Raw genomic sequence first — 20,221 nt, 5'->3', positions numbered from 1 at the left:
GAAAGGTCTTTTTCATAAATGTTGCTGGGACAAGTGATTATCAACTTGCAAAAGAATAAACTGGGACCCCTACTTCAAACCATATACAAAAATTAACTCAAAATCGATCGAAAACCTAAATAAAAGAGATAAAACTATAAAACTCCAAGAAGAAAAAACAAATGTAAATGTTTGTGACCTTCTATTAAGTAATGGTAAGTTCTTAGGTGTTAGACCAAAAGCACCAGCAACTAAAAGGAGAAAGAAAACAGGTAAGTCGGACTTCATCAAAATTAAAAACATTTGTACTTCAAAAGACACCATCGAGAAAGGGGAAAGACAAGCCACAGACCGGAAGAAAATATTTGCAAATCCCATAGCTGATAAGGGACTTCTGCTTATGTAAAGAACTCTGAAAACTCAACAATAAAAATCAATCCAATTTGAAATCACAGGAGAAGAGATATTTCCCCAAAGAAGATCTAAAGATGGCCAATAAGCACACGAAATGATGCTCAACATCACTGGCCGTCAGGAAAATGCAAACCAAAACCACAATGAGATGCCACTTCCCACCCACCAGGACAGCCACAGACACTAAGAAATGGTGGCGAGGACGTGGAGAACCTGGAGCCCTCTGCAACCGCTGCAGGGAAAGCAAGATGGGGCAGCCGCCGTGGGGGTCCAGCAGTTCCCCCAGGGTGGACAGGCCGTGGCTCAGCAGCAGTGTGTAAGGGAACAGGGCACAGGCAAAGCCTAAAGGGTAATGGAATAACCTGTGGCTTGTGGCATCTGGTGTCACGTAGGAAACAAGTTCCACTAGGATGGTCAAAGGAGGGGTGACCAGGGAGAGAAGGGGGGAAGAGCCGGAGGGCACTGGAGCCAACAGAAGAAACAGTTCAAAGACACAGAAAGGACAGCAACAGAAAGGGGCCAAAGAACAGGAAGAAAACACCCAGTCAGGCTGCAGGAGGTGGATGGTGCAGGAAGTGGATGGTGCAGGAGGTGGGGGCAACCCTGGAGGGCCGGCTGGGGACAGCGGCAGAGGCGGGCAGCGGTCACCACAGTGCACAGCCAGTGGGTGGACGAGCACCCATAGGCACAGCGAGGCCATCTAGGGTGAAAGGAGGACACGGCAGGGGCCACAGCCCACAGTCCATGAGGAGCCAGGCCTTGCGCGCTGTCTGGAGACGAGCAGGCTCCAGCTGGGAGAGCCTTAGGCAAGTCCAGTGTCTGAGCTGCTCCCACGGCCGCCACCCTTATGGGTCCAGCCAGAACACCGCTCTCCCTTCACTGTGGAGCACAGCACAGCTCGTCTGGCGCCACATGCCCTCATTTCCTGGGGGCGCTCTTGGTGGTGCAGGCTCTACAAGAACATCCAAACCCTGAACTCATGTGTGCGCCACGCCTTACAGAGGGGTGCAGCCCCACCGACTCCCCTCGCCCTGCCTCTCTGCAGACACTTGCTTCCATACCACTCCCTCCACCTCCTGGTAACCACTGCTGTTCTCCAAGTCTCTGCCATAAAATTGGAGTCATGCAGCTTGTGGCCCTTTGGGTCTGGCCTCCTTCACTTAACAAACCGCACAAAAGCTTCATCCATGGTGCGGCGTCAGTCATGCTGTGTGCTCTTCTGGGCTGCTGACCGCTGTCCCCCTGTGTGGATGCACCACAATCTGTTTATCCAGTTCCTTATCAACTGAGGACACCGGAGTGTCTCCAGTTTTCGGTGATGTGACAACGCTGCTATAAACGTGTGTGGCCACTCACTTTTAATTTTCTGGGTGTACTTTAAGACAAGGATATGGAGGATTTTTGCTTTTCATACTTTGACAAATGTGTTCCTTCTCTGGCAGAGCTTTTGTGTGTGTCTGTGCAACTGTGTCTATTTAGGAATGGGATAGATTAGAAACTATACCATAAACCTAGGTAAAGCAAAGAAAGTCAGAAGACGGAGACAAATAAGAGAGGAAGAGCAGCAGGTTTTCTAGTCTGGAGGGAGGCGCTGCTCCTGTCCCTCGATGCACACCGCCCTCACCTTCTCCCAGCAGCTCGGTTTTCACACAGCAATCCTGCTGAGGCTCCCCCCTCGCCGGAACTGCCTGTTAGAGAGAAACAACAGCCGTCAGCCGGGTTCAGTGGGAGGCCGCTTTTCCAAATGGACATCATTTGGAAAAAGTCAAAAATCGTAGTTAAAACATTCACCATGAGCTGCTGGACAGTCAGATTTACTCCTGCCAGCTGGTTACAGTCGCCTCCAGGAGAAGAACTGGCATTCAGAACACAGTCCAAGGAAACTTCTCCTGTATTTCTATTTTTGGAGACAGTTTCTTAACAATAAGAACGCATTCATGTATTATTTATATAATTAGATATCTGAAATCTTTTGGCCATTACAGGAATGTTACAATTTATTTCAAAATGCATTCTACTGCTGACAATAATTCATATATTTCAAATGTCCAACTTCCTACAAAAAATTATAGAAATAGATAAATCAAGAAAATTCAGTAAGAAACTTAAATCACTAAATGTTTGAGATTAAGCATCTATTACATAGAGGTATGTATTATACAAGGCCTCTTAAAATTTTTTTTTGTTGAGACAGAGTTCACTCTCTCGCCCAGGCTGGAGTACAGTGGCACGATCTCAGCTCACTGCAACCTCCGCTTCCACAGTTCAAGCGATTCTCAGGCCTCACCCACCTGAGTAGCTGGGACTACAGGTGCACGCCACCACGCCCAGATGATTTTTGTGTTTTCAGTAGAGATGGGGGTTTCGCCATGTTGGCCAGGCTGGTCTCAAACTCCTGGCCTCAAGTGACCCGCCCACCTCAGCCTCCCAAAGTGCTGGGATTAGAGGTGTGAGCCACTGCACTTGGGTGGCACTTGGACATAATTTTTTTTTTTTTTTTACGCAAAAATCCTTGCCTTCAAGAAGCTTAGAGTCTGGTTGGAGAAGTGAACATAAACACATAAAACACTCCTAGCCAGGCCTCTCCCGCCGCAGCAGCAGGACCATGGAGTCCATGAGAAGGCAGCAGGGAGTCTGCAAATGCCCCGCCCACAGCTGGGGGCCAGGGAAGAGAGCCGCTGACCACTCTGGGCAGTTGGAGACGCCAGACTGCAAGTGGGAGCTGTCAGGCTGACACCCAAGCCTGGTGATGTGATACTGGAGAAAGCCCTCTGGTGAGGCCACTGGAAGCTGGAAGTGGGCAGGAAGCCTCGGGGTCAGAGTGATAAAATAGGAACAACTGAGGGAGGCACACTTGGTGCTCCGAGTCCACGACCAGAAGAGGAGAGGCACAGACCTGCCCGAGGTCACTAGGAGCAGCCAGTCAGACAGGTGCAGGAGGCCAGCCACGCCCTGATTCCAACTTTAACTGACTATCAAGAAGTATAAGAGACTGCAAAAACCTGGGTGTCCAGCATCTGGATGAGAAAACATGTCAACAATGGGGCCTCTCAACAGAACCCCTCCTCCCCACAAAGCAGATGCCAGGCCAGCCCCTACCTGAGCCCCTATCTGAGCCCGGATGTGGCTACTGCTTTCCAGGGCTCACATCCATATGGTCTGGCTGCCTTCTGGGCTGACTTGGTAACACCAGACCTAACTGCATCACCCTCCCCAGGAGCTGGTCTTAGCAACTGTGCACAGCCCACCCCACCGTGGTAAGGCAGAGGGGCCCAGGTATCCACCTCCCACCCCCTGATCTCCCACTGCCAAGCCAGAGCCAGCAGCCCAGCTGCTCATGCCAGCCCTCGAACATGCAGAGCACGCTACTTTTCCTGGTCCATCACAGCTGTAGCCAGCCAGCTCAGCCTGCACCCTTCACACCTACCCCCCAACAGGAGCTCTCCGGGGTCCCTGCAATCCTTCCAGGAGTCCAGGAGGTCAAAACTATTTTCATGGTAATACTAGGACCTCAACTGCCTTTTTCACTGTGCTGATATTTGCACAGACGGTGCCCAAGTGGTGGTGTCAGCCCCTTAGCATCGATCAGGTCAGGACACCGAAGTGTACTCCAGCAACTGAACTCTTGACCAGTAGGCACTTAGGGGGGCTCGCCTGAGAGTGCCCTGGATGAGGCAGTGAGATGATGGCCTCCGAGCACAGCTCTCCAGTGTTCCACATCAGAGGAAGGGGGCAGGCAGCAGGCCAGGCGCAATGGCTGAGTGGAACCCGAAGCTTTCCTCACTCACAGAGCATCTTCACTTAAAAGAACAACCGGCAAAATTTATGCTACTCAGACCTGAATATGCCACTCAGGCCTGGACATGCCACTCAGACCTGGACATGCCACTCAGACCTGAATATGCCACTCAGGCCTGGATATGCCACTCAGACCTGGACATCTGGCAGACATTTCCACAAAACAGAGTGAGCCTCAAAGAAAACAACCGGTAGTATTTGTTGCCAATGTTAAAACTCTACCTTCTGAATTTTCGAAACATATGTAAATGTGTATCTGTCCCCACGAGCTTGAAAGTCTCTCCGTATTTATGACTTTTCTTATTACATGAGAGGTATCATTAGTGACTACAATTTTTGATACCATATAACAAAATGTGTCAACATGGGGAAGATCTTCACAACAAGGTGAGCCGACACTCCCCAAATGCCCAGTGCCTAATATTCAAAATCACGCATGGGCAAAAGATGCATCCAAGATGGGCTTTAATGTCACAGAGGAAGCAAGTCATTGGCACAGTTTCACCTTGTTGAGTTTTGGTGTCGTATCAAAGCAGAATAGCTGCAATTATCTGAAAAGATATCAAAATACTTCTCCCTTGCCAACCACATGTCTATGTGAGGCCAGATTTTCTTCAGACAGTATCACCTCAGGCTGGGTGCAGAAGCTGATCTGCAAATCCAGCTGACTCTTCGATTAGCCAGACGTGACAGAGACGGACCAACATGGAAAACAATGCCACTCAACTGAGTTTTTTTCATTCAGAAAAAGTACTTTTCACAGAAACTGCTGTATTCCCTAACATGTAAATAAAACGTTACGTTTACTTTTATTATTTTTAAAAAATGTGATTTTTAACTTTTCAGTTTTCATTTCTTTTACAGTAACTATCATTAAATACAACCCAATAAACAAGAGCCCTCTGGGGTCCTCAATACTTTTAAGAGTAGGGCCTTGAGGCACACCAAAGACACCTTACCTGCCACGGCACAGCTCTGCCGACAAGGTCTCCTGGCCTGAGATGAGTCGGGGTGGAGCATGGCAGGGCAGACCTCGTGAGGCTGCCAGGGTCTACAGGCATTTTTGGGCACCAGTTGTGCCCCTCACATGCTGTCCCCTCCTGAATGCACCCGCCAAACCCCACTCCATCTCACAGTCCTCATCACCACCACCAGCCACAAATCCTACCCACGAAATTAAGTTTTGTAATCTTTTGAAAAAATGTTTAAGAATGCTATGTAACACACTACCAAATAATGTCTAGAATCATCCACCATTCTGCTGTGTGTCCAATTCAACTGCACTCAGGAATCCTCTGACAAGCACTGACCAACATGCCAGGCCTCATACCAGTGTTAGGGCCAGAAACACAGCACAGACGCCTCTGCCTGGTCTGTAGCATCCCCAGTGCTCACTTCCATTAAGGGACAGCTGAGGACGGCCCAGGGCAGAGGCGAAAGGAAAAGGGGGCACCGGGGAGGAGGGAGGCCCGGCAGAGGCAGATAGAGCAGGCTGTGCAAGGCAGCGGCTCCGCCCTCTCCTCCAGAACCATGTCCTCTCCTGACTTCCAGGAGGCTTGGGAAGGTTTTCTCCTAGCAAGGGATGCTGCTTCTGTGGCCCAGGGGCTGCCCCTAGGGGCTGAAGCACCACAGGCTGGCTTCGGAGACCAGCCCCCGGAGCAGCGCTGCCAAGTCTCCTTATGGCTGATGGATTCTAGGATTTTATGAAACCTCCAGATTAAGGACAAATTAGTTTACAATACAAATGTAAATGACAGGCCAGGCACGCTGGCTCACGCCTGTAATCTCAGCACTTTGGGAGGCTGAGGTGAGTGGATCACCTGAGGTCAGGAGTTGGAGACCAGTCTGGCCAACATGGCGAAACCTTGTCTCCACTAAAAATACAAAAATTAGCCGGGAGTGGTGGCACATGCCTGTAATCCCAGCTACTCGGGAGACTGAGGCAGGAGAATCACTTTAACCTGGGAGGCGGGGGTTATAGTGAGCTGAGATCGCGCCATTTCACTCCAACCTGGGTGACAGAGCAAGACTCCGTCTCAAAAAAAAAAACAAATATAAAAGATAAATAATGTCTCAATAAAAAGGAGAGGCCGGGCGCAGTGGCTGTAGCTTGCAATCCCAGCACTTTGGGAGGCCGAGGCAGGCGGATCACTGAGGTCAGGAGTTCAAGACCAGTCTGGCCAACACGGCGAAACCCCGTCTCCACTAAAAATACAAAAATTAGTTGGGCGCGATGGCAGGTGCCTGTAATCCCAGCTACTCAGGAGGCTGAGGCAGGAGAATATCTTGAACCCAGGAGGCGGAGGTTGCAGTGAGCCGAGATTGCGCCACTGCACTCCAGCCTGGGCGACAGAGCGAGACTCTGTCTCAAAAATAAATAAATAAGGGGAGGAAGAGCTCCTGTTCATAACAGTGACAGAAATGCTGTCTCATCTCAATCATTCAGCCTAGCACATTATTCCTTCTCCTTGCTCTAAGCAAAACAAAACGAATTAGTTAAAATTGTGTTTTATGTATCTTAAATCAAGACATTTCCACTCAAAACATCCACCTAGCTGGAGGAAGCAAGCTATTTGGACTCAGACCCCGCACCGCAGAAGCTCTGCCCAGTCCAGGAAGCCTAGCCAAAAACTTCCCAAAAAAATCATCAATATCTCCCTCAAGAGCCCCAACCTACAACTCCCCGAGATGGCCGAGGACCTGCCAACCCCCAGGCCAGGTCAGCTCTGCACGCCCCGCCCTGCCATGGCCCCGTGTGCCTTGACTGGCAGAGCCTAGCTCTGCCCCCGATGATGCCCCACCCCTGGTGACGCCCCGCCCCCAACCCCCCAACACACGAGGCAGATGAGCCCAGGCAGAGGTGAGGGGTCCAGGTCCACCCCAGGAAGAACGGCCTGGGCCTTCTCCACCTCGCAATTCAGAGTCCAGGAGAGGGAGGCAACTCACTTTTCAGAGGCAGACAGGAGCCCCAGAGACGTGAGGAGAGGAGGGGACCATGGGCCTCTCTTGGTCAGTACAGGTACCAGGGCAGGGCTGGTCCAGACCTCACAGCCCCAAGACCGCCACAGCCCTCTAGGGCCATCCCCCAACCTCACAGCAACAAGAGACTGAGTGCAGTGCCCACTCCAAACCTACCCTGGGAGGACAGCCCTGACCTGGGGCTTCTCGCTCAGTCAGGAAACCCCTCCTCCCCTTCCGCGTGGGTTGCACCTGCTAACCACAGAGCCAGCCTGACCTCTGCACCCGCCCGGCAAAACACATGACCAGTCCATTTCCACCTGAGCAACAGACCTTGCATTTTTAGTGCCACAACTTGTGCACAATGTAGAGTACACACCAGGACGGTGGGTAAGAGAACAAAACCAGCCTGTGCAAAGCATGAACAGGAAGCATGCACACATTCCAATTCTCACTCGAACACTGGCTTCAGTTCTTGCCACTTAAAAATCACATTATCTCAAGTCCAGAAAAACCCAGCTCCTTGGAAGTTCTTCTTATCTTCAGTACATCTGCCCAAACTCAAGAACACTCAGGAGATTTCATGTCCAACCTCCAAACGCATGTTAAAGGAATTCCCAGGCCAGAGTAGTGGCTCATGCCTGTGATCCCAGCATTTTGAGAGGTCAAGGCAGGAGGACTGCTTGAGCCCAGGAGTTCGAGACCAGCCTAGACAAAACAGTGAGACCCCATCTCTACAACAATTTTTAAAAATTAGCTAGGAGTGGTGGCACACACCTGTACTCCCAGCTACTTGGAAGGCTGAGGTGGGAGGTTCCCTTGAACCTAGGAGGTCGAGGCTGCAGTGAGCCGTGGTTGTACCATTGCACTCTAGCCTGGGTGACAGAGGAAGACCCTGTCAAAAGAAGAAAAGAAAATGGAAAAGGAAGGGAGAGAGGGAGGGAGGGGAGGGGAGGGGATAAAGAAGGGAAGGAAGGGAGGAAAGAAAAAGGAAGGAAGGAACAAAGAAAGGAAAGGAGGGAGGGAGGGAAAGAGAGGAAGAAAGGAAAGGGAAGGAAAGAAAGAAGGCAGGAAGGAAAGGAGGGAGGGAGGGAAGGCAGGAGGAAGGGAAATTCCCTCCCAGAGCCTGGGATTTCCAGGAATTCTGATGCTTCTTTCAAGTAAAGGACCTTTTAAATACAAAATCCTAAATAAAAAGATAAAAGGATCAAAGTAAAAAGAAGAGAGGATACCAAGCAGCAATAGTGAAGATTCTTGCAAACTAAAGGGGAATGGGGTGAAGGACCAAGACAAATGGCCAAGGGATGACCCAAGGACACTCCTCCTGAACAGAAATACAGAACTCATTTTAGTCCTGTAACTCTATTCTTCTTAAATGCCATTAAAAAAAAACCAAACACTACCTTAAATGTCCATGTTTCTTAAAATTAAAACCAATAGAAAATCCTCAATCTACAACCAGGGCAAGGCCACAAGCCTCTGGTCTTGGTCCTGCTTGTTTATGAGAACAAAGTGGCCCAGTCCTTCCCTCCAAGTCCCGAGCTCAGTGAGCTCCTTCCTCCCCCACATTCCCCTACAGGCTGCGGAGCTGAGGTCATATCATAACCTCACTGTTTACAGACACATAGTGATATGATTTGGCTCTGTGTCCCCACCAAAATCTCATGTTGAACTGTAATCCCGAATATTGGGGGATGGGCCTGATGGGAGGTGACTGGATCATGGGGGTAGATGGCCCCCTTACTGTTTTTGTGATATATCTCACAAGATCTGGTTGTTGGAAAGTGTGTGGCACTTCCCCCTTTGCTCTCTCTTCATCCTTATGGACAGGTAAGATGTGCTCACCTCCCCTTTGCCCTCCCGCCATGATTTTAAGTTTCCTGAGGCCTCCCTAGAAGCAGAAGCCTCTATAGCCCATGGAACCATGAGCTGATCAAACCTCTTTTCTTTATAAATTACCCAGAATTAGGTATATCTTTATAGCAGTGTGAGAACAGACTAATACAGAAAATTGGTACTGGAGAAGTGGGGCATTGCTATAAAGATACCTGAAAATGTGGAAGCAGCTTTGGAACTGGGTAATGGGCCGAAGTTCAAATGGGTTGAAGGGCTAAGAAGAAGAAAGGAAGATGAGGGAATGTTTAGAACTTCCTAGAGGCTTTTTGAATGGTTTTGACCAAAATGCTGACAGTGATATGGACAATGAAGTCCTGGCTGAGGAGGTCTCAGATGGAGATGAGGAACCTGTTGGGAATTAGAGTAAAAGTCACTCTTGCTATGCTTTAGCAAAGAAACAGGCGGCACTGTGTCCCTGCTCTAGGGATCTGTGGAACTTTGAACTTGAGAGAGATGATTTAGGGTATGTGGTGGAAGAAATTCCTAAATAGCAAAGCAGTCAAGATGTGGCCTGGCTGCTTCTAACAGCATACACTCACGTGCATGCACGAAGAGAGTATCTGAAACTGGAACTTATATTTAAAAGGGAAGCAGAGCATAAAAGTTTGGAAATTTTGCAGCCTGACCATGTGGTAGGAAAAAAAGCCCATTTTTCAGGGAAGGAGTTCAAGCCAGCTACAGAAATTTGCATGAGGAGCTGAATGTTAATAGCCAAGACAATGGGGAAAATGCCTCAGAGACCTTTGCAGCAGCCCCTCCCATCACAGGCCTGGAGGCCTAGGAAGGAAGAATGGTTTTGTGGGCCAGACCCAGGGCCCTGCTGCTCTGTGCAACCTCAGTACATGGTGTCCGGCATCACAGCCACTCCAGCTCCAGTGGTGGCTGAAAGGGCCCCAGATACATCTCAGGACACTGACCCAAAGGGTGCAAGCTGGCAGCTACCAAGGCTTCCACATGGTGTTAACCCAGCAGGTGCGCACAGGGCAAGAGTTAAGGCTTGGGAGCCTCCGCCTAGTTTTCACAGGATGTATGGATATCATCCATACATCTGTGGTGGTGCATGCCTGTAATCCCAGCTACTCAGGAAGCTGAGGCAGGAGAATTGCTTGAATTCAGAGGATGCTGGATGTGGAGGCCAAGTATATGGAAATGTCCAGATGTCCAGGCAGAAGCTTGCTGCAGGGGTGAAGCCCCCACGGAGAGCCTCTACTAGGGCAGTGCAGATGGGAAATGTGGGACTGGAGCCCCACATAGAGTCTCCACTAGGGCACTGCCTAGTGGAGCTGTGAGAAGAGGACCACTGCCCTCCAGACCCCAGAATGGTAGATCCATCTACAGTTTGCACCACACGCCTAGAAAAGCAGCAGGCACTCAACGCCAGCCCATGAAAGCAGCTGCAGGAGCTGTACCCTGAAAAGCCACTGAGGCAGAGCTGCCCAAGGCCTTGGGAGCCCACCCCTTCCACCAGTGTGGCCTGGAAGTGAGACATGGAGTCAAAGAAGATTACTGTGGAACTCAGACTGCCCTGCTGGGTTTCAGACTTACATGGGGCCTGTAGCCCCTTTGTTTTGGTCAATTTTTCCCTTTTGGAACAGAAGCATTTACCCAACGCCTGTATTACCATTGTTTCTTGGAAGGAAGCTTGTTTTTTATTTTACAGGCTGATAGGCAGAAGGGACTTACCTTGTCTCAGATAAGACTTTGGACTTTTGAGTTAATACTGGAATGAGTTAAGACTTTGGGAAATTGCTGGAAGGCATATTTGTGTTTTGAAATGTGAGAAGGACCCAGCACTTTGGGAGGCCGAGGTGGGTGGATCATGAGGTCAGGAGTTTGAGACCAGCCTGACCAACATGGTGAAACCCTGTCTCTATTAAAAATACAAAAATTAGGCTGGGCGCAGTGGCTCACGTCTGTAATCCCAGCAATTTGGGAGGCTGAGGCGAGTGGATCACCTGAGGTCAGGAGTTCGAGACCAGCCTGGCCAACATGGTGAAACCCCATCTCTACTAAAAATACAAAAATTAAATGGACATGGTGGCAGGCACCTGTATTCCCAGCTACTTGACAGGCTCAGGCAGGAGAATCACTTGAACCCAGGAGGCAGAGGTTGCAGTGAGCTGAGGCCGCACCATTGCACTCCAGCCTGGGTGACAAAAGCAAAACTCCGTCTCAAAAAAAAAAAAAATTAACCAGGCATGGTGGCGCGCGCCTGTAATCCCAGCTACTCAGGAGGCTGAGGCAGGAGAATTGCTTGAACCCAGGAGGTGGAGGTTGCAGTGAGCTGAGATCACACCATTGCACTGCAGCCTGGGCGACAAGAGCAAAACTCCATCTCAAAAAAAAAAAAATTAGCCAGGCATGGTGGTGCCCACCTGTAATCCCAGCTACTCAAGAGGCTGAGGCAGGAGAATTGCTCAAACCCAGGAGGCAGAGGTTGCAGTGAGCCAAGATCACAACATTGCACTCCAGCCTGGGCGACAAGAGCAAAACTGCATGTCAAAAAAAAAAAAAAAAAATTAGCCGGGCATGGTGGCACATGCCTGCAATCCCAGCTACTCAGGAGGCTGAGGCAGGAGAATCGCTTGAGCCTGGGAGGCAGAGGTTGCAGTGAGCTGAGATCATGCCATTGCACTCCAACCTAGGTGACAGAGTGAGACTCTGTCTCAAAAAAAAAAAAAAGAAAAAAAAGCAATGTGAAAAGGACATGAGATTTGGGAGGGATCAGAGGCAAAATGATATGGTTTGCTCTGTGTCCCCACCCAAATACCATGTTGAACTGTAATCCTCAGTGTTCGGGGAGGGACCTGGTAGGAGCTGACTGGATCATGGGGGCGGTCTTCCCCCTTGCTGTTCTCATGATAATGAATGAGTTCTCATGAGACCTGGTTGTTGGAAAGTGTGCAGCACTTCCCCCTTCATGCTTTCTCTCTCCTGCCGGCCATGTGAAAATATGCCTGCTTCTCCTAGGCCTTCTGCCATGATTTTAAGTTTCTTGAGGCTTCCCCAGAAGCAGAAACCTATACAGCCTGCCCACAGAACCATGAACCGATTAAATCTCTTTTCCTTATAAATTACCCAGCCTCAGGTATGTCTTTATTACCAGTGTGAGAACGAGCCAATACACCCAGAAACCTGCCATTTTTGATAGTAAAACTAGAGCTACAATTTGTAAAGCCAGAATTGATCACAGGAACAGTTCCTTCACTGACCTATCCAGATTCTCATCAATGTCACAGCCTATAATAAAATCTCAATTAGAACAGTATCTAAGCATCAAGGGCTGAATGCTATGCTAGGGAGGGTGGGGTGGCATGGCAGCGGTGCAAAATCCACCCAATCCATGATCAAAATGGATCACAACAGCAACAAATCAAACCTTTTGAGAAAGGAGAACGGCGGACTAACGAGGCCCACTTCAGCACACATTTGACGTGCTTGAGCTGGACTCCACCATCCTTCTAGAAAACAATATTCTCTTCTTCCAAATGCCCACTTTAATATATTGTCTAAGGCACTGATGTGGCTGGAGAAAAAAGGATTATTTCCCACTTCGTGAGGTTTTTTCCTTAAATGTTAATTGGTGGGTTCAGATAGACACAAAAACTTAAGGGGAAAAAAGTTCCCCAGATAGTGAAGTAGAACTCAGACCCCATGCTGGACGTAGAGGCCAAGTACACAAGCAGCTCCCGGGGAGGCGGGTACTACAGGCTGTCGTGACATGAGACACCCAGTTACATTCACAGTTCAGATAATATCCAAAGGGGATAGAGGGATAGGAGAAATACTCACATGTCAAGTCCATAAAATAAATGTATTTTATAGGTAAATATCGGTGTGTAGCTATGTTCATGCCAGTGACCTCACAAATTCTCTTTAGCAACACAGGACAGAAGACAGTAACCTTTTTATTCCACATGATGATATATGTTTACATAACTGAAATGTTCTTCATGATTAAAATAAAAAGCTTCAAGTTTTTACAACACTACCACTTTATTTGTATGTCTCTTCCTCTAAATGTAATCATAAAATAAGCATGCAATAATCACAACTTCACATAATCTGTAGGAAAAACAAAGGAAGCATATACACATTTGCTTGTTCATTCATTTTTAGAAACAGGGTCTTGCTCTGTCACCCAGGCTGGAATGCAGTGGTGCAACCACAACTCACTGCAACCTCCAACTCCTGGGCTCAAGAGATCCTCCCACTTAGGCCTTCCAATAGGTGGGACTACAGGCATGTACCACTGTGCCAGGCCGACATTTCCTTTTTACAGGCATGTACCACTATGCCAGGCCAACATTTTCTTTTTCTCTTATTTTTTTTTTTTTTTTTTTTTGTGACAGAGTCTTGCTCTGTCGCCCAGGCTGGAGTGCAGTGGCGCAATCTCGGCTCACTATAACCTCTGCCTCCTGGGCTCAAGCGATTCTCTTGCCTCAGTCTCCCAAGTAGCTGGGATTACAGCGCACAATTAGAGCCTGGCTAATTTTTATATTTTTAGTAGAGATGGGGTTTCATCACATTGGCCAGACTGGTCTCAAACTCCTGACCTCGAGTGATCTGCCCACTTCGGCCTCCCAAAGTGCTGAGATTACAGGTGTGAGCCACTGTGCCTGGCCCAACATTTTTAACTGAATGAATTTCCTTCTTGTGGCTGACAGGACAACATTATTTTTCATCTACAAGTGGACACCTCTCCACTGTCATTTAATACGAAACGACCACGTATCCAATATAACGTGTCATAACACAGTTAACCTTAATTTTACTACGTTAGATGTTAGATGCTTTTTCAAAAGACAATTTCTATTATACATACAGTATAAATTATTAAACTTTTGTGAAGAGCTCAGCATCACCTTTCCAGAGAAGACAGCAGTGTGCCTTCAGGGTTCAAATGCCTCCTCCTGTGGAGCCTCCTCACCTGCACCTGCACCAGCAGCCCACCTAAGAGATGAGGCACCATCCCCCACAGGCGAAGAATAGGGCACACCCTGCACCCTGCAGGTGAGGTTCCCAGTGCGTGGCCTCCTGCCCCATCAATTTCTACCAAACTACTGACTTTTTTTTTTCAAATAAACAATGTCTAGTGGGGGAAAGATCACAGAAACTGAGACACTGCCCTTTATAAGATTCCTAAAATTCAAAGACAAATAAGGACTAGACATATTTTGGATAATCTCTGTTAAAATTATTCAAAGACAAGCCCATAAAAATATTTAAATAATTTTATAAATTTAAATTTTAAAGAGATAGGAAAAAGAACCAATGGAACTGTGTTGACTGCAAAACAGATGCGACACTGGCCACTGGTATGTCATGAAGAAAAGACTCAATGGCTTCATGGCTGCCGGTAAACCTAGGCCCTGCCTGACCCTGAAACAGACTGAGGGTGCACCTAACGTTCCAGGCTGGCAGGAAGGACCCCTGCCCATCTCCATCTGGGCCCTGGGGATAGCCAGCCACCTCCCTGCCCACTCTACCTTTGAACAACCTGGCAACCTGCTCACTAGCTTTAAAAATCCTTTCAGCGATACCTGGTGTTAGGCAGTTTCAATGGTCTTCCAGAGACTTTCTCACCCACTAAAGAAATGACACCTGATCCTTCATGTTTACCAAAGACAGAGCAAACAATGGCATTTTACAATCCGCCCAGTCAATACCACCATGAGGTGAAGATTAATAAGGTAGTTTACTATGTCTACAATAATACATCTACATCACAGTTACTTCAGAAATGATCATTTCTTTTCCTAGTCAAAGTTTGGAGTTTCCACGGCAATCCCTGCTTTTCTACAACATGCTGGCTAAGACAAAATGCGTCCACGTTTTGTCGACAAACCAGTAATAATGATCATCCTCAGCACTTGTGACAGTGGCCTCCATTTCCACACTGTGTCTCTGCATGCTACCAGGAGGCTGGAGTCAAAGCCAGGGAGTGAGGCCTCCGTGAGCCATGCCGCCCTCACACGCTGCCCTCACAAGAGTGCCAGCCTCCCTTTGGACCAGAATATGCAATCACATTTTACTCAGAAAATCAAACTACAGAAAAGGAGCTGTATGGATAGAATCATCTGAACGGAAAACTTAACGGGGAGAAAATATAATCATCTTATCTCAGGGTTCTTTTGCTCATTTTTCCAGAAAGCTTTGTTCTTCTCTTAGACTAAACAAATTACTGAAGACTTCTTGTAATTTGGCTTTATTTTACAAGGATGCAAGAATAAAAACTACTTTGGAAATGAATATTCTATCAACATATTCACTCTAACTTACCAAATATAATAAAAATGATCCAAAGGAAAAATATCTAATCTCAACAGTAAGATTTTAACCACAAAAAGTGTCCTACTATATGAGGCTAAAAGAAAAATCTTTAAAGTTACCAGAAATTTAAAACTGCTTCAAAAAAATCTTCAAACAGTATGCTGGGTAAAACTGTATGACCCTGTGTACAGTGAGCCCAAGGTCAGGCCGGCCGATCCCAGTGGGCAGAGCAGGATCTCCCTCAGGGCAAATGAGCTCCAGGAGTGCCTGCCCTGGAACCAGAGACTCCCACAGAAACACGGAGGTCAAGTGCTAAAACAATCAGGCACATGGATCTCAAACTGCACTGGTTTTGTTTGTTTGTTTTGAAACAGACAAACTGTCATCTAGGCTGGCGTGCAGTGGCACCATCTCGGCTCACTGCAACCTCTGCCTTCCAGGTTCACACGATTCTCCAGCCTCAGCCTCCCAAGTAGCTGGGATTACAGGTGCATGCCACCATGCCCAGCTAATTTTTGCACTTTTAGTAGAGACAGGGTTTTACCACATTGGCCAGGCTGGTCTCTAACTCCTGACCTCAAGCGATCCGCCCGCCTCAGCCTCCCAGAGTGCTGGGATCACAGGCGTGAGCCCCCGCACCCAGACTCTGCACTGTTTTCACAGGGCCAGCTCTGTGGTGTGCTCTGGGGTCCTGTGCCTCTGGGTCAGAGGCACCAGAAGGCACAACTACAAGTGAGAACCACACAAGCTCAGGAGGAAAGGAAGGAAGACGCAGGCATGCTCCGCTGGAACTGACCTGGTATTCTTCCCAGCGTAGCCTCTACACACTTCCACCCTGCCATTTGTGTTTTGGGAGGGGTGTGTCAACTTCCACATATTACCTACCCGAGCTTTAAAGATACCCCCATGACGGCAAGACATGAAGAAAATGGAAGGAAAAACCCTTGTGCGGTCTCTTTAAACTTATCTTCGTGATTCTACAGCTGAACTTGATGTTTGCCTTTCACAACCTGGGGGAGACTATGAGAAGGAAAGTCCTTCTCCCCCTCAAGAAAATACATTGGTCCACTGGGCTATCCTACATGCTATCAACATTTAAAAACGTCATTTCACAACAACGAACACAAAAGACTGCCTTCTCTACCTAACAGTGGAGATTTTTTTTTTTATTCTAGTCAAAATAAGAAAAATGTCACATTCCAATCTACCATTTGCTCCTTTCTGCTTTAGGAAAGCCCAGGATCTGGACGAGAGACTTGTCTTCTCCTTGGGAACTGTAACAGCAGCAAGAAGGAACTTTAAATGCCAAACGGCTTCTCCAACATGGGAAGCAACTTCAGTCCAGGAAACTCGTGAGATGAAGAGCACTCTCTACCCGCCCCCTAATTTTAAACCATTTTCCACATACCAATTTCACCAGCTAATTATCAAAAGGGGTGGAGAGGAAAAGAATGAATCCTTTCAATATCTGAGAGATTTTCTTTTCCCTCTTTTGTCTTTTTGTTTTTTCCCTTGGCAGAAAAAGGAGAGTTGGCTCCTAAATTTGGAAAAAACAATTAATATCCAAAGTAGCCCCAGAAATTACATTTAAGGGATTTTAAAATATCAGAACAGATTCCTTTTCCATCTGCTGCTTAACCCTTAACTGAGCCTCTCTGCAAAGAAAGAAAATCAAAGGTGGCTCCGTCCCTACTGCTGCCTTTGTCCAGTTCTTTCAGCTACGGCATTTGTCCAAAGATGGCAAAACCAGTGCAAATATCTGCCAGTCCCTCATGTGCCTCCAGCAGTACTCTGAGACTCCACCATCGAGAAGTGGGTCGGTATCCCCTCTCCTTTGCCTGGGTGGACCTGAAGTATGTGGCTGAAGTGGCAGCCCATGACACAGATGGCGGCCTCAACCCAGCTCTGCCTTGCTAGCTTGCTCTGTGCTGCCCAGCCACTGTGTGTGAGGGGCCTACGCCACCCGGGAGGCCACACGTGGGTGCCCTAGCCAAGAACCCACTAACTAGCACTGGCCACCAGACGTGGAAGGACACAGCCCACACTAACACCACCCCCATGTTTGAGTCTTCCAGCTGAGACTCATTGACCAAAATAAAGTCATCTCCTCTGTGCCATCTGAACTCCTGTCCCCTGAAAGGGATAACCAATGATGATTGTTGTTTCAGCCACCGAGTTTCAGGGCAGTGCAGTCCCTGGCGAGAGACAAGGAAAGCAATGCTCTTTGTCCTGCCCTTCTTCCCCTCGCCAGCAGGGGTCCGTCCCTGGACCAGGGGTCAGTCCATGCTCCCAGCACAGGCCCGACACACAGATCCAACAGCAATCCAAGCTCTGGGGCTCACCTGCCACCAAGGCCTGGGCTCAATGGCTGTAGTCTGTACCCTCATGGAACTGGACCAACAGAGAAGATCAGCAAACCAGGAACGTGAACAGTCTAAGTGCCCCTTACAGAGGAAACATGTGCCGAGGGGAGGCACACAGGGCCGGGCGGCCAGTAATGCAGGTGCACAGGGTGTGAGCACCTGCCTGCAAAAACCCCCAAAACTGCAAATTCCCATCAGCCAAAACCTGTCTCTTTAGAGTCTTTCAGGTCCAAAACCAAAAAGCAGCCATGACCAGAACAGGTGCCTTGACATAACTGGCGAGTGTGAGGCCAGAGGGTATGTGCTGTAAGGGCAGTCAAGCTGGAGACGGCTACTTGTCGTTCTTACCACCACTAATCTGCTGATGCTCTGGTTTATCTACTGTCTCCTTTGAGACTAAGAGTACAATTGCGACAATCTGGTTTACCTGCAACATCAAATTCCTGGGCCTGCCGAGCTGATGGCCTGACTTCCGGGAGATTCGCCGGCTCAAGGGCACCCTGAGGCCTTGCGCCTGATCACCTGCTCGCCACCCTCCTGCGCTAACAGCTCCTGCCTGTGTGCTGGGCGTGTCTCCACCATGGCTGTGCTGCTGACTGGCACACGGCTCAGAGCACAGCCCTGGGTGCCCAAGTGAAACTGGAAAACATCTACTCCTTCCCTGAGTTCAATATGGAGCAAATTAAGATGAAAATTCGTGGAACCTATCAGAAACGGCAGAGGTGCCGTCCAGCCGATTCCAACGACAATCCTTCTGGCCACATCCACCCCAGACTCTCAGGCTTCTGATTGTCCCTTTTTTCCGAAAGACACCCTACCACTGCTCGCACGTGTTTACCCCTCCTCAGCCGGCTCTGAAGTCAGCTCCTGCCCAGGTCTCTTCCTTGGCGCTGCCACACCCAGCAGCAACAGACACTGCGCACTGGAGCGTGACGGCTTCACCAGGGCTGGAGCACGCACCTGAGCATTGCTCACTGCATCCAACACACACCATGCAACGTGCGCCTGACCAGTGCACAGATCATCTAGCTCTTCCCACACATGGAAGATTATCAACGTCTAAAAGAGAGTTATCTCACTTTTTATGGGTTTAAAAACTCTTTTCTAAGTAAAAAGAAAAAGTTGATTGAAAAACACCATTTGAGGCTGGGCTCGGTGGCTCACGTCTGTAATACCAGCATTTTGGGAGGCCGAGGTGGGTGGATCACCTAAGGTCAGGAGATCGAGATTGGGCCTGACCAACACAGCGAAACCCCGTTTCCACTAAAAATATAAACACTAGCCCGGCGCGGTGGCATATGCCTACAATCCCAGCTACTCGGGAGGCTGAGGCAGGAGAACTGCTTGAACCCAGGAGGCGGAGGTTGCAGTGAGCTAAGACCGCACCACTGCACTCCAGCCTGGACGACAGAGTGAGGCTCTGTCTCAAAAAAAAAAAAAAAGAAAGAAAGGAAAAGAAAAAAAAGAAAAACACCATCTAGTGACAACATGCCATGTGAAATACCCACAGGTGCACATAAACGTTCTTCATCAGCGCTGAGGGAGCCCCTTCCCCAGTGGTGTTCTGAAACTTTGCCTGATACTGGCTGGTGTTGTGTATGATTCTCATCTTATACCATTTCCAAATTCTTACACACATCACCCTTCTCATTAGTTCTGCCTGTTTTGCACTTCAATACAATCAGGAATATCCTGTGAATTTTTAGTAAACTGCACTTCATTTATATTTCAGGTAAAGAAAACAATCTCAAAACCTCCTCTATTAAAAGAGGGAGGAGATGAGAGAACCAGGGCCAGGAAACACAGGGCCCAGTCCCTGCCCAGGGGAGACGGGGCGCTTCGCGTGTGGGTGGGAGCCAAGAGCCAGGCAAGTGCACCAAGCACAAGAGGCCACTTCACACCCAGGAGAGACTGTCATTAGAGATGGACCCTTACAAGTGCTGGCAAGGACGTGGAGAAGCTGGAACCCTTGCGTGCTGCTAGTGAGAATGCAAAATGGTGTGGTTGCTATGGGAAACAGTATGGCGGTTCCTCAAAACATCAAAAATAGAATTCCCATATGACCTCGCAATTGAAAGCAGGGTCTCAAAGAGATATTTATACGCCATGTTCACAACAGCATCGCTTGCAATAGCCAAGGGGTGGCAGCAACCCAAGTGTCCATCAACGGACATCCACTAATGGACAAACAAAACGTAGTCTATTCATACAACAGAACATTACGGCTGGCCGCGGTGGCTCACGCCTGTAATCTCAGCACTTTGGGAGGCTGAGGCGGGCAGATCACTTGAGCTCAGGAATTCGAGACCAGCCTGGGCAACATAGAGAAACCCTGTCTCTACAAAAAAAGAAATTTAAGAAAAAATATATATATTTATATATATATGTAATTATGTATATACTATTCAGCCTTAAAAAGGAAGGAAACTCAGACACAACCTACACCATAGATGAACCTTAAGGGCATTATGTTGTGAGAAATGAGCCAAGCACAAAAGATAAATACTGTACGGTCCACTTGTGTAAGGGCCCTAGATAGT

The 20,221-nt window shown here is 48.4% G+C and overlaps 1 protein-coding gene across 24 annotated transcripts in view; it reads right to left on the bottom strand.

Annotated features, from left to right (window-relative positions):
- EHMT1 (euchromatic histone lysine methyltransferase 1) overlaps window positions 1–20,221 on the bottom strand; it is a 229,824-nt gene that overhangs the window by 135,247 nt on the left and 74,356 nt on the right. For 19 of the 24 annotated variants that reach the window (XM_024252220.2, XM_063714603.1, XM_054521327.1 and 16 more), the window contains exon 2: window positions 2,018–2,081. The exons of 4 other annotated variants lie outside the window; for them this stretch is intronic. In XM_024252220.2, the coding sequence (XP_024107988.1) occupies window positions 2,018–2,081 (64 nt within the window). Of the gene's footprint in view, window positions 1–2,017; window positions 2,082–2,184; window positions 2,204–20,221 lie in introns of those variants that run through there. One more of the 24 variants, XM_054521325.1, reaches the window with a different exon arrangement.

This window comes from Pongo abelii, chromosome 13, assembly GCF_028885655.2.
Source record: "Pongo abelii isolate AG06213 chromosome 13, NHGRI_mPonAbe1-v2.0_pri, whole genome shotgun sequence".
In the NCBI taxonomy this organism is placed as follows: domain Eukaryota; kingdom Metazoa; phylum Chordata; class Mammalia; order Primates; family Hominidae; genus Pongo; species Pongo abelii.
This window is presented reverse-complemented; position numbering and strand designations above follow the sequence as displayed.